The 14,779-nt window shown below is 40.6% G+C and overlaps 1 protein-coding gene across 3 annotated transcripts in view; it reads left to right on the top strand.

The window, feature by feature from the left end:
- The window catches only part of Hsc70-4 (Heat shock protein 70 cognate 4), a 46,793-nt gene extending 32,310 nt beyond the window's left edge, over positions 1-14,483 (top strand). For all 3 annotated transcript variants that reach the window (XM_072296263.1, XM_072296264.1, XM_072296265.1), the window contains exons 3-5: positions 3,914-4,062; positions 10,778-10,993; positions 12,711-14,483. In XM_072296263.1, coding sequence (XP_072152364.1) covers positions 3,914-4,062; positions 10,778-10,993; positions 12,711-14,096 — 1,751 coding nt within the window. In that variant the 3' untranslated portion in view covers positions 14,097-14,483. The remainder of the gene's footprint in view (positions 1-3,913; positions 4,063-10,777; positions 10,994-12,710) is intronic.
- The last annotated feature ends 296 nt before the right edge of the window (positions 14,484-14,779 follow it).

The following is a 14,779-nucleotide window of genomic DNA, read 5'->3' on the forward strand; positions in this document are numbered from 1 at the left end:
TGTTGAATTATTTATCAGCAGAGAAATGAAAAGACTCTGAAAGGCTTTGAGGATGAACTTAGTGGATTGCGGTAAGTAGTTTCCCAGTTTGGCCATGGTATTGATATATTCGTTTCGTCATTAATCATTATTAATAAAAATATCCCTATCTACCGTAAATGTTGGAAAACCACTGTGCATGTAATCTGGTAATCCTTAATTAATCAACTGTAGATTTCTTACCTGCTAAACTGCCTGATGAGTTGGAAAAAATGTTCATTTTGAGACAGATTCTTATGTCCTGGTTCATGCTTTCGTAAGTTGAGTTGCAATGTCAATTCCGTTGTAGCTTTCAGCAGAAAATTTCTTCCTTGATATAACGTTTGATGATTCATCGTTGAGATAGCTTTGAACCGATTGATGATGAATGGAACTAAAAGTGCCATTAATCGATGAATCAGAGATCAAAGTAAGATGTGAAGCTATAAGAGCAGGGATCGTAACGGACAAAAGTGAACGTCTGTTCTACGTGTCTAAACTGAGACTTATCTGAGTAATTTAGCGTCACCACACAGAGGTTTTCACTTCGTAATAAAGCTTAAAATTATTTATCACTGGAGGAGTTTCTTTGGTAAATTAGCATGCTTAAAGGTACATCCTGACGTGAGAGAAAAACAATGGTATTGGTACCTGAGCGTAAGTATGTATGTCCTTGAGTGTTCACGTAGAAAGACTCTTAATAAACATTAAACAAGGAAACAAAACTGGACAAAGGTACTGTAATACCTAATTTACTTTAAAACTGCTAAAAGAAGAACCAAAAGACAAACCTCACTTATCTTAAATGTATAAACACTTGGTATCGCTCAGAAAAACCTTGAGCGAAATGGACTCATATCAGTAGAATTTGAGGAGTAAAAAGGCTGTAATGCCAGAAAAATGTGAGCTTCACACTCTTGAATGGATTCAAGATCACATAATTTTAGTGAAGCGACTTTAAATCGCTTGATTTGAACCAAAAATGAAGAGAGAACAATGAGAGAATAGCATGGTGAGGTTTTGAGTTCTAAGATTGGATATTCAGAATTCACTTCACAATGAGGCGATAGACTTCTGCTTAAGGTTGTAAAACACGATGATAATGATTGTCACAAACATCGTTGAAGTCGTAAATGGATTGAAATCATTGAAACCAAATGATTTCATATTGTCTCGATCGTTCTTGATGTCCATGAAATAGGAACTAACCTAACATTCGTGATTTGTTTTGTTTTGTTGTTCCGCTCGTGAGATGATGGCGTTGATGACTGCAGAGAGCACTAACACTGTTACTCTACCGTGTGTATGTGTTAGTGAAGTCGGGTTTCATGATTTTCGAGTTGCTGTCCAAGATACAGCCTAAACGGTAAAAGTAAACCCCAACTTATGTATAATTTTTGGAATCCTCATATCTTCAAGATGATTCCTGGAAATAACCATAACTTCATTCCAGAATAGTGTAAGCGAGAAATTCAATGATAAGCGTCGGCGGGTCGGGTCGCCCATTGCACCCGAAAAGCAGTTTAGACGCAATATTTCTCTTAGGATGCCTTGGATATTAATGAAATTAAAATGCACACTACACGGGAACAAGACAATTCTTTTGATATAACATTATATAGGGCTCTGATGTCGCGTATTCTCCATAGCTTTGTCCGAACGTGAAAATGGTCAAAGTGGATACTTTTCGCTATTTTAGGCACATATGCGTAATTATCTCGTTTAATAAATCATCAACCTCCTTGAAACTCAACAGTTTTTTAGACGGGATCGAGACGCATCTTTAGACACCAAAATTTCTGAAATCCGTTGCTCCGTTGCTTTGAAAAGCTTTTGGACCGCAACTAAAAACCCAACTAACAAGGGGAGGCTACCGATTGTCCCCCTCAGATCGGGTTCAAATTTGGCAGGGAGGTAGAATAGGTTAATATAAGAACCCGTATTTTTTTTAGGTGCCAATGCCCAGCCGTTTTTGAGTTATGAATTTTTGAAGTTGCCGTTTTTTCGTGTCAGCGACGCGCTCAAGTCGAGCCTACTGTGCGCGCACCTTTTAATGCGATCCGAATGTCATTCTGCCTACGAGAGACAGTTGTCCAAGCGGTAGCGCGCTCGCGTATGGGGCTGCAGGTTCGGAGTTCGATACTTGTTCCGTATGTTCAATTTTTAAAATTGATTATTTTGTTTTTTAATCGCTTTATCACAAGAAATTGTAAGTCACCTTGTAGACGTTGTGATGCTAATTATATTTTTTTCCTTTTTTGTCAAACACTCATTTAAAAAAATAAAATATACATAAAAAATAATTAGAATCATAACGTCTACAAGGTGACTTACAATTTCTTGTGATGAAGCGATTAAATAACAAAATAATCAATTTTAAAAATTGAACATATGGAACAAGTATCGAACTTCGAACCTGCAGCCCCACAGGCGAGCGCGCTACCGCTTGGACAACTGTCTCTCGTAGGCAGAATGACATTCGGATCGCATTAAAAGGTGCGCCCACAGTAGGCTCAACTTGAGCGCGTCGCTGACACGAAAAAACGGCAACTTCAAAAACTCATAACTCAAAAACGGCTGGGCATTGGCACCTAAAATAAAATACGGGTTCTTATATTAACCTATTCTACCTCTCTGCCAAATTTGAACCCGATCTGAGGGGGACAATCGGTAGCCTCCCCTTGTAAGCCAAGTTCGTGTAACTATGGTGTCGTTGCCTCGACTGGGCTGTGCTGTGTTGCCAATTGTTGGAGGATAGGTTACTTGCCCGGTGGTGGCTACCGCCACTCATGATATGCAAAAAATCTTCAGTCACTACGTGTTCTACCTCGTAAGTCGGTTTGCGGAGCGATTAGTGCAAAAGAAAGTAAGTGAAAAATAAACAAGCATAAAGTAAAATAAAATTACGAGTTGAAATCAGGATCCGATCCTGGGACCTCCCGCCTGCGAGGCGAGTGCGCTACCGTTTGGCCATGCGGTACTGATAAGGATGCAGAGCCTCTATCACCTACGTTTACCTTGTGCCGCTAGCGCACGCGTTTTTTCCGCATCTTTAGCCCTTTTTTTGAGGGCTTTCCCGACCCCATTCGAAAAAACGAAAAAATACGGCATCCCTAAAATGGACCGAGTTTAACAGAAAGGAACCAAGCCACATCAGCTATTGCCAAGTTTAACTGGGCAATTAAATTTTTTTACGAGAGAACGTTTGTTCGGATTTCTTTGAAAATTTTAAGGAATTTGCTTCGTACCGTGGAGAATTTTCACTGAAATTTGCACGAAAATCCGCACAGCCGTTTTCATGTAGAAAATTAAATTGCCCAATTAAATTTGGCAGTAGCTGATGTGGCTTGGTTCCTTTCTGTTTAACGCGGTCCAAATCATCTCTGGTATCTTCATGCGAAATTTCAACTCGAAATTCCGGTTACACTTGGGAAGCTCCCCTTGTATGACATTTTTAACATCTTTGCAAATTATGACATTTTAAGCATCTTTTCACAGACTTTTCTCTATTTTGGGGCCTCTCTACGTTTTCAATACCAGAACCGTCTTTCATGTGATTCATACAACTTTTAAGTGATACTCAGTGAGCTCTTTGAGTAAATACAACAAATAAGATTACCCCAAGCAAAAAAGGAGAGGTACATCCGCTCTCTACACACCTGTGCATCGAGAAATGCATAGTTTATTTCCTTATGGATCAATTCAATAAAGTAACCACTGAAACGCGTAAAACTCGTTAATTCGGGCATCAAAAAGATAGAAGAACAGGTGGAAAAAAATTGGTCATCACTCTTGAAACTGAGGGGAAATTTTGTGGAAAGGTGACCGGAGAAGTGGAAATCGGGGGCTGGGCGCATTGTACCCTTGTTGTTAACATTCTCCTTTTCTTTTCCAGATGCAAAACGTCTCATTGGTCGGCGGTTCGATGATGCAACCGTCCAGGCTGACATGAAACACTGGCCATTCACAGTAATCAATGACAACACCAAGCCAAAAATTCAAGTAGAATATAAGGGTGAAGCTAAACAATTCTTTCCTGAAGAGGTATATTGATGTAGCCTTCTTCAACTACCTAGCAGTCACAAGTTATTTTTTACAGGTCGATAATATTCAAAAGCGTTATCTACACAGTCTCTTTGAAAAAGAAGGGGGTGGGAGCCTTATTCTGAAGTAAGAAGGAGTGATTCTCAGGATGGGAATATCCATCCCTTGCCAATTGTACTAAGGTTGCAGGATTTTCATAATCTATTAATCCTTTGTAACTTGTATAAGAAGTGTCATCATGCTTTATTGCTACATTTGAAGAAAATATGAAAAAATGAGAGATGAATTTGTGGAATTTGCAACCACACCTGCTAGTTAGACCAGGTTACTTTCGTACATTTCTGTACGTATCCCTCGTGAGTCTTACTGGCTGGCCAGGATCCAAGCAGGAGGCAGATAGTTACTATGAGGTTGGTCAAGATAATTTTCTTGTTACTTCTGAGGCTGTCGAGGCAATCCGCTAACAAGAATTATGCAAGTCTCAAATCAAGAACAGGTCAGTCCTGTCTCCTTTGAAAAGTAATGTGTGGAAAAACGCAGTCTCTGTAGAAAAATTAGGAACTCATTTGGCACATCAGTAACAATCTCCTACAAGTTCTGTTTAAGTTCTGGAGGGAGATGAAAGAGCCGTATGCCAAAACGGCTTTTTTCGCCCCCCCCCCCCCCCCCACTAAAACTTATTCAGACTTCGTCTATCAGTTACTCATACTGGAGCGCTTCCTTTCCCAAATTTTCAGACCCCCAAAAAATTTTAGGGTGGCGCTAAGGGGGGGTGGAAGTCAAACCCTGTGAACCTCGTTATCTTTCGAACGAAAAAAGATATTGAGGCCCGGTTTGGACGAAAAGTCGTTTAAAATTACATACTTTAAGATTCTAAAGGTCAAAATCCCAAAATTTCACACTTAGTTGGTCCTATATATCTACCTAAGCATCAAAGAAAGCATAATGCGCCGATTTTTCGTAAAGGAACCCGCACACCTCTTATGGGAAGCTGCACCACGACCGATTGCCTTCTGACTTCTGTTTTTCGATTCTCCTCAAGATGCTGATCAAAAGTTATGATCGCGCCAACTTTCTACGATGCACCGTTTTCTTAAAAAACCTAAGAGAAGATTCAATTATTTGGCGACCATGAATAAAAAAGAACAAAGCATTTGAGGACAGGCCCGATGTAATTAAGGAAAAAACGTAGCGCGTGTCCGTCTTCTTATCTGTACCTGCCGACTCAGAGGCTATCTCTTTCCTGCACTCGCCCGGTAGACGTTCAGACTTTCCTCTTCTTATACTCCTCAAGAATCTGATTTGGATGGTCGAGCAAAACGGCGAGCGGAATCCGAGATAAGACTGCCGCTCAGTGCGGGAGTTCCCCTGATTTGTTCACTCGAGTACTGAAATGAGGAATCTTTCTGGCTTTTTATCGCCGAATAATTGAATCTTCTCTTAGGTTTTTGCGAAAACGGTGCAACGTAGAAAGTTGGCGCAATTATAACTTTTGATCAGCATCTTGAGGAGAATTGAAAAACATAAGTCAGAAGGCAATCGGTCGTGGTGCAGCTTCCCATAAGAGGTGTGCGGGGTCCTTTCAGAGGTATCAAGCTAAATTTAGTCGGCAAACCTGCTGTAATTCACATTCCTGGAGACTGTGCTTTGGTTTGTGGTTCCTGATCGGTCAGTGGAGTTAAATTAATAAAATACTTCTTGCTTTTTTTGTTATTGCTGGTTACTTTCTACACTACGAAGTGTGCTAGTCTGATTCCCCCCCTTTTTTTTTTTTTTTTTTTTTTTTTTTTTTGAATGGTTTGCGTGCTCAATAATTTTCCACAACATTCCAGCTCCTCAAAATCTTATAAATATGAAGTATTGTACATGCGCATTCTGTTAATAAATACGAAATGGCTATTCGTCGGTACGGTACCGACAGATAAATGGCTATTCGTCGGTACCGTACCGATGAATAAATAGCTATTCGTGGGTACCGTACCGATGAATAAATAGCTATTCGTCGGTACCGTACGTTGATTTTAGTACGTAAATTATATTAAAGATATGATTTCTTAATAATATTTTGGTGGAAGTTTAGAGCTAAAAATTGGGTGAAAGATGGGAAAAAAACCCAACACGAGTTGTAAAGAAATATTCTCCAAATTTAATTTGTGTATTTAACACTCACACATAATACTGAAATGTACTACTCTGTCAAATAAATAATCATAATACTGAAAAGTACTTCACTGTCAAATGAATCATCATAATACTGAAATGTACTACTCTGTCAAAAGAATCATCAAGAACGCTTCTTTTTTCGGGTGGTGGGGCCTTTAGTTTCATTTGCAGGTGTTTTCTTTCGTTTTCGTTTTTCGGGGGGATTTTCCACAGATTGTCGGTCGGCAACGGTGCGATTAAAGGAACAAAGTTGTCTTGCTGGCAGTTTAGGTCGCCCTCGTGAAATGACTTTATTCTTAAATTTTAGCTTCTTGAAGCTCTCTGCACTGACATTTTCGTCAGATGGGGCAGCAACAGAAACCGAAGATTCGCTAGTGGTGGAATAGCTCTCTGCACTATGATCGTTGTTAGTTGGGGCAGCAACAGAAACCGAAGATTCGCTGGTGGTGGAATAGCTCTCTGCACTATGATCATTGTTAGTTGGGGCAGCGACAGATACTGAAGATTCGCAAGCCGTCTAGCAGCTACCATGAACTGACAATAGTTGTACATTTGTAGCACTTAGTATCTCCGTGTAATTACAACAGAGCATCATAGATGGCGTTTGCTTGTCCATTCGGACCAAGGCTTGACAACACATTTTTATTAATTAATGTCGCCGATGCGGTACCGACGAATAGCCATTTATTCATCGGTACGGTACCGACGAATAGCCATTTATCCGTCGGTACCGTACTGTCGAATAGCCTCATCCTAATAAATATAGTACAAGAGAGACAACTAAAAAGTAAAAATTTGCACGGATATAATATAAAACATCTGTTTCGGCGAGGATCGAACCCGGACTAAGACAATAATAGCGAAGCACGCTATCCGCTAGGCTAGAGGTGATGGCTATTTTGGAGCGGAAATAGCTGTAGTATAAAAGTGCGTTGGGGGAGTTGCGCGCGCACCGCTCTGCGCACACACTTTCCCTACGCTACTCAGCGATTCAACATAAGGCTGCTAGGCAAAACGACAGTTACAATCAATCTGAGCATATGTTTCGACTCAGTTTTGATCAAATATCGCTGAAAGGCTGGGAAAGGCTGCTTTCAACCAAGGATGTTTGTGATCTTGATAGTATAACGAGTAACTGGATATAAATATCTCCTTGATATCCTTGGATATTGTAAGATGCAGTCCTTAAAAGTTTGAATTCTGACTATATCAGAGGCTAACTTTCAAAAATTGCTGTAAGTCATAGAAGTATGTAAAAAAGAAAAAATTGGTATCCTTATGTTTAGGTGAGCAAGCCCTTGTTGAAAAAAAATTAAAAGTCACTAATGACACACTTAGACGAACACACGAGGCTACTGAATGTAACCACTCTGAGGCGGTCCTAAACCAGCTGCGCGCTAACCGGTGCATTTCTTATTATTATCGCAGATAAGATTGATCTTATGAAGTAGAACTTGGCTGATTCTTGATCAGTAGATCCTAAGGGACACATACATACCAATTTTTGCCATTTTCATTGATGCTGATTTTCCGACTTTTTCGGCGCTAGATCGGCTGTTTTTCCCACTGTGCGAACGGTTCCGGAGTTATGAGCGATTGAAGTCTCCGGTCGGCGCGCGTTGAGCGGAAACTTCAATCGCTCATAACTCCGCAACCGTTCGGTTTCCCAGCTTATACAGGGTGATCCAAAAGTCCCTTCCACCCCCTCTAATTTTTTACGTAATTGAGGTAAAGATTTGAAACTTAGGGGATAATCCTAGGTCAAAGGGAGCTTCTTTTTGGCCCCCCAAAAATTTTCAGGGGTCCTCCCTTGGGGGGGGGGGGGGGGGCAATGGCCCCAACTTTTAATTTTCAAATGGAAAGACCCCCTTTGTGATAGCTCGTTCGAAAGAGCATTAAAAAAGAAAACTTTTCGCGCACACCCGAAGTCAATATCTCAAACCGTTTCAAAATGGCCGCCGGTTGAAGTTTAAAATGGCCGAAAATTGTCACCTCGGTTTTTTCCTGATGGATTTGCGCGAAAATTAGTACGAAGGGGTATTTTGACACGAGAAAAACGAATTTGACGTTAGATTTTCAAGAAAACCAAAATTTCCAAAATGGCCGCTGGTTAAAGTTCAGAATGACCCAAAATTGATTTTTTAGAAATCTAAGTTCAAATTTGTTTATCTTATGCCAAAATACTCTCAAATTCCAAGTTTTAGGCAAATCCATCAGGAAAAAACCGAGGTGACAATTTTCGGCCATTTTAAACTTCAACCGGCGGCCATTTTGAAACGGTTTGAGATATTGACTTCGGGTGTGCGCGAAAAGTTTTCTTTTTTTATGCTCTTTCGAACGAGCTATCACAAAGGGGGTCTTCCCATTTGAAAATTAAAAGTTGTGGGCCCCCTAAAAATTCTAGGGGGGCCAAAAAGTAGCTCCCTTTGACCTATGATTATCCCCAAGTTTCAAATCTTTACCTCCATTAGGTAAAAAGTTAGGGGGGGGTGGAAGGGACTTTTGGATCACCCTGTATGACCACTCGTTGGATGCGGAAAAAGACGAACAATTTAAAAAACTGGTTTTGGTTTGAATACTAAAATGTGCTCTCTTAGCTTAGTGTGTTTACAAGAAATTGTTTTTCCTCAAAAAATGAAATTTTGGGATTTTGACCTTTAGAATCTTAAAGTATGCTATTTTAGACGATTTTTCGTCCAAACCGGGCCTCAATATCTTTTTTCGTTCGAAGATATCGAGGTTCACAAGTTTTGACTTCCACCCCCCCTTTGCGCCCCCCAAAATTTTTTGGGGGTCTGCAAATTTGGGAAAGGAAGCGCTCCAGTATGGGTAACTGATAGACGAAATTCGCATAAGTTTTAGTGGGGGTGAAAAAAGTCGTTTTTGCATACGGCTCTTTGCGTCACATCACAAGTCATTCGTTGTGGGGAATAAGAGAGAAAGGGAATCCTGGAAATGCTGATGGAACAAGAAAACATTGAAGAACCTGCAATTCATGGCTGATGTGCCTCGGGCTCGGGGCTATCAAAAATAATCCTCCAGCTAGCTCAGCAATGCGTGGGAGGAAAAACCCGGGCAAGAAAAAAAACATACTAAGAAAACTCATAAGAGGTCAAAAATATGGCTATAGCAAACTCAAGGTTTGCGTTTTCCCAATGTGACCTGCAGCCGAGGTGGCCAGGCAGGGATCCCTTCCCAGCTCGTCCCATCACATGTGCTCCTGCTCATACTCAAACGCTTTCCCCTGCGCCAAAGCGATCTTGAGGACCAGCACTTCACGCAGGCAAGGCAGGATGAGAGGAAAACACAAAAGAGGGAAAGCCTAGAAAAGATATGCCCGTCATGTCCCAGCGCGCAAATCGCGGAAGCAAAAGAAATAGCATCCCCGGAGAGAACTACGGCCCCCTTTCCCGAGCAGAAATCATACTCATAGATTTCCACGCAAAAGCGATCCGAAGACCGACGCTTCGCGCAGGAAATACACGAGGATGATCCAAACTCAGAAAAGCAAATAGAAACATAAAATGAACTCCTTTTCTCGAGCAGACATCATGCTCATGGATTTCCACGACAAAGCTCGGAAAAGCAACTAGAAACTGGAAATGGACTCCATGGGAGTACAGACTAATGAAAAATATGAAAACTGAGATACAGTAAAGTGAACACTGTATATAGCAAAAATATGCCACCCACAAGCTCCAATGAAGAAAGTAGCACACAGCTACGAAATACAAACCGAGTCATGATACATAGCACAAATATCTAACAAATCCTTCCAAATCATACCTTCTCATAAACGTCGCCCAAGGGGAGGCAGTGTTAGACCCAGCGGCCTGGCGGCCGTGGCTTTTAAAGCTTCGCGTATCCGCGAGCGGCGGGGTCCCAGGATGCTGGGTGTTGGGGCACGTGTCAAGGTCAACTCATCTCCGAAGGTGGCGTGTGCAAAAGGGGAAAAAAGGACTGAAATGCCTTATCACTGGAGATGGTCCGGCTCGTGAGAAAGTGCAATGCGTCCAATAGCTGACAGCTTGTGGCAAGACAGCTGAGTCGCAAAACTATGTATCCCCATCCCGGTGTTGCAAAATTTCTGCTCCCATTTTATTTTTATTTAACAGCAAGTAGGCAACTTCATAGCTTGAAACGTATGAAGATTATTCTGTCAATAGAAAAGATAAATCAATGATATTTCCAAGAAATTAAGTCAACTAGTTTTCTGCAGAAGTATTCTAGGGAGGCAGCAACGTCGCAAAGATACATGGTTTTGCACTTAAGTAACTTCTGTCTGGCTCTCGTGCCCATACAAGTGTAAGAAGTCGAATGCATGAGTGCCTTTTATAAATCCCCGAATTTTGTGTACATCATTTTTGCAGCCATGCTCATTATTCAGCAGCACTTGAAAATCTAGTTCTAAAGCATTGGGGGGGGGGGGGGGGGGGGTTGTAAGCCTAATTTTCGCCTGTCGCCTAATGATTTTACAATACCTCAACAGCTCTCCATATCTAAACCTCCTGTCTTTGCAAGCGCCATACTAATTTGTTCCATGTTTTTACAGATTTCCTCAATGGTTCTAATTAAAATGAAGGAAACAGCTGAAGCTTATTTGGGCAAAACGGTAACAAATGCAGTAATCACAGTTCCTGCGTATTTCAATGATTCGCAGAGACAAGCCACAAAAGATTCAGGAGCTATCGCTGGCTTGAATGTCCTTAGGATAATCAATGAACCTACAGCTGCTGCCATAGCGTATGGTTTAGACAAGAAGGCCAGTGTAAGTACCTGAGCATTCGATAAAAATCAGTATAACATATACTAGTATCCAACTCAAGACTTGTCTTATGTGAAGGCCTTGTACTGATCATCTTTGGTGGAAGGTAGTCCGTGAAGTTAATTCACATCTGTTCTTCCTCTGTGGAGATGAGAATGTTCAAATATGTTTGATTTCTAAACCTACCATGCACAATGTGTTTCCTTTTTTTGGCAAAGAACTCCTATATTGAAAAGACTTTTTTCGTCTGTTTGATGATAACGAAAAAACTCAGTACACATAGATTCTTCACAAATGTAACATGTGAGATTCAAATTCGCTCTTCATAATGTTTTTTCCCCCCTTCAGGTAGTCACCTAGGTTGCAGGTTGGATTGCATTTTGCAAAAAGGAACCAAGAGCGTTCCATTGTTGCTAAGATAGTGCAGCTTACATTGCTTGCAATATAATTACTGAAACCTTGGAAAAAGTTAGATCTACTATCGTAATTTTCGTATTGAATTTTTGTTAATAGGTAATAAAGATAAAACTTGTTTAGATGATCAGTTTATGTTTGCAAGGTCAAAAAAGTTGCACAATCTTAGCGACATTGGAATACTCGTGGTTCCTTTTTGGAAAATGCAATCCATTTATTTCCATTTTTGTCCTTATAAGGCCTTTTTGCACAGATTTCCCTCCCCCCCCCCCTTCTCCTGGAATTCCCTGCTTCCTTTTTAATTTCGTAAATTCCAAAAAGCTCTCATTTTTTCAAGTTTTAGTGGTAAAATATGTCAAACTTACTAAAACATAATCAAAAGAACAAATTGATTGGAAATCCATTAAAAGTGTCATATTTTATTCATAAATTAAGCATTGTAAGAACAAGAATGTGCACTCGAATAAGAGGCAACATGGCATGCCTTGCAATCTCAAAAATTACATCAAATGAACTTTGAAGGCATGAGTCTAGCGACACAATAGCTCCGCCATATCAATTAAGTGAATCTGAGTTCACGTACAGATTTTTACAACATTGGTTTTTTATGTTCCTGCATGCCTTTGTAGTGCTGTGTTCATAGGTTTATCAGATTTACTTCGCACACCCAGCAACTATAGGTACAGAACAACCACACAATAAAAGCTCTTTTTTTACTCGATCTGCTCTCTAACCTCATACTCCTCCAAAAAATTGAATGTAAAATGTTAAATTTGGCAACACTTGATAAAACCTACCCTTGAATTTATAGCTCTTTTTAAGTTTTATTCACTTGTACAAACCGCACCTCAATATCTCAAATCGTTTTAAACCTATGGGGATGAACATGTTTTGACTTGAAACTGAGCACTGTCGCCCCTGGTACGATTTTACCCTGGATTCGGAGGTTGAAAGTCTATCACTGGTATGAATTTCATTAAATTTGGAAGCAGGGCATTTGTGGAGGGGGGGGGGGGGGTCTGTGTCTACTGCCCTTTCATATATTTTCTTTTGAAGTCTAATATTTGCAAACCAAAGTATAATGAACTAATAACTTGTTTCCAACTAAGTCCATTAACAGCATACAAAATTTAAAACATTTTCCTTGAGATCAGGAAAAGCGCAATAATTAAGTACATACATGAATTTGCTGACTTTTCCAATGAAACAAAGTGTGTTGACCATTGTGCTCAGATCTGAAAATGTTTTGTTAAAGTGTCCAATAACCTCATTGTTCTCATAAGCCTTTTTTTTTCTTTGATCACAGGGATCTGGAGAGCGCAACGTCCTCATTTTTGACTTAGGTGGTGGTACTTTTGATGTATCTATCTTAACTATTGAAGATGGAATCTTTGAAGTCAAATCAACCGCAGGAGATACTCACCTGGGAGGAGAAGACTTTGATAATCGCATGGTGAATCACTTTGCCCAGGAGTTCAAACGCAAGTACAAGAAGGATCTCACGACCAACAAAAGAGCATTGAGGCGATTAAGAACAGCCTGTGAAAAGGCTAAGCGTATCCTCTCATCCTCTAGTCAAACCAGCATTGAAATTGATTCTCTCTTTGAAGGTATCGACTTCTACACCTCCATCACCAGAGCTAGATTTGAAGAATTAAATGCTGATCTCTTCAGATCAACCATGGAACCGGTTGAAAAGTCACTGCGTGATGCTAAGATGGACAAAGCACAGATCCATGATATCGTCTTGGTCGGTGGTTCCACACGTATTCCCCGTGTTCAAAAGTTACTGCAAGACTTCTTCAATGGTAAAGAACTGAATAAATCGATCAATCCTGATGAAGCTGTTGCTTATGGGGCTGCTGTCCAGGCAGCTATCCTCCACGGAGACAAATCTGAGGAAGTCCAGGACTTGCTGCTTCTTGATGTTACACCATTGTCTCTTGGTATTGAGACTGCTGGTGGTGTCATGACTGTCCTCATCAAGCGTAACACAACCATTCCTACCAAACAAACGCAAACTTTCACAACTTACTCCGACAATCAACCTGGTGTGTTAATCCAAGTTTATGAAGGAGAACGCACGATGACCAAGGACAACAATCTCCTCGGGAAATTCGAGCTAACAGGCATTCCTCCCGCGCCAAGAGGTGTACCTCAAATTGAAGTTACATTCGATATTGATGCCAATGGTATCCTGAACGTTACTGCTATTGAAAAGTCCACTGGTAAAGAAAACAAAATCACGATCACAAATGACAAAGGTCGGCTCAGCAAGGAAGATATTGAGAAAATGGTGTCTGATGCTGAAAAGTACAAGCACGAAGATGAAAAGCAACGTCAGGTCATCGCAGCCAAAAACTCCCTCGAGTCCTACTGCTTTAACATGAAAAGCACCATGGAGGATGACAAACTGAAGGACAAGATCAGCGAGTCTGATAAGACAGCTATCATGGAGAAGTGCAACGAAGTTATTCGCTGGCTCGACTCAAACCAACTGGCTGACAAAGAAGAATTCGAACACAAGCAAAAGGAACTGGAAGCCCTGTGCAATCCTATCATCACAAAGCTGTACCAAGGTGCCGGTGGCGCTGAGGGAATGCCTGGTTTCCCTGGAGGCATGCCAGGAGCTCCTGGGGCTGGTGGAGCCGGTGCTGCCGCTGGTGGCCCAACCATTGAAGAAGTTGATTAAACTCATTTCTCCTAAGTAATTTCCTTTCTCTTATACTGTCATCAATTTACTTTCTATGAATTTAGTCTCTTCCTTCAAACCATCCTGGAAGAGTTTCCTCAGACTAGTTAATTGTTAATACCTTCTTTGTTGTCAGCACTTTTTATCAAATAGCATGTAATGTTCTGCTTGTGTGGAAGTTCTCACAAATGCTTTTATATTTTTTCTGCCAATGGTGTCGATAAAATACTTTGACAACTGCTATACAGGACATCAGTGCATACAACACCGAATTTTTCAACAAATTTTAAATTTTCCCATTGTCCAGTTAAGAACATCCTTTTAATTTTTAATGCCTTTCTTCTAATTTCGGATCATGGATGCCATCAATAAAACTAATTCATTTTATTCTAGTCGTTCTAACCCTTATTTGCAAATCGCTCAATACTTCACAAGAAGGGGGCAGGAAGTTCTAGCCTTCCACATATTCATGTTCCAGCTCATTGGCATCCTATAAAATGTCTCTCAAAGAACCCCGCACAGAGTATGGGGTCAGTGGCTCTCGATGAAAGTCGATGAAACTTTAATAGATTGATATAAAGTTCATATTTGAGGGAAAGCCAAAAAATTAGCTCATTTTTGCGAGTAGAAAACGAGATATTCGCAATTGAATCTGGACTATTTTCTAGCATGCCACAGCATGG

This window comes from Bemisia tabaci, chromosome 2 (genome assembly GCF_918797505.1).
Source record: "Bemisia tabaci chromosome 2, PGI_BMITA_v3".
Taxonomy (NCBI): domain Eukaryota; kingdom Metazoa; phylum Arthropoda; class Insecta; order Hemiptera; family Aleyrodidae; genus Bemisia; species Bemisia tabaci.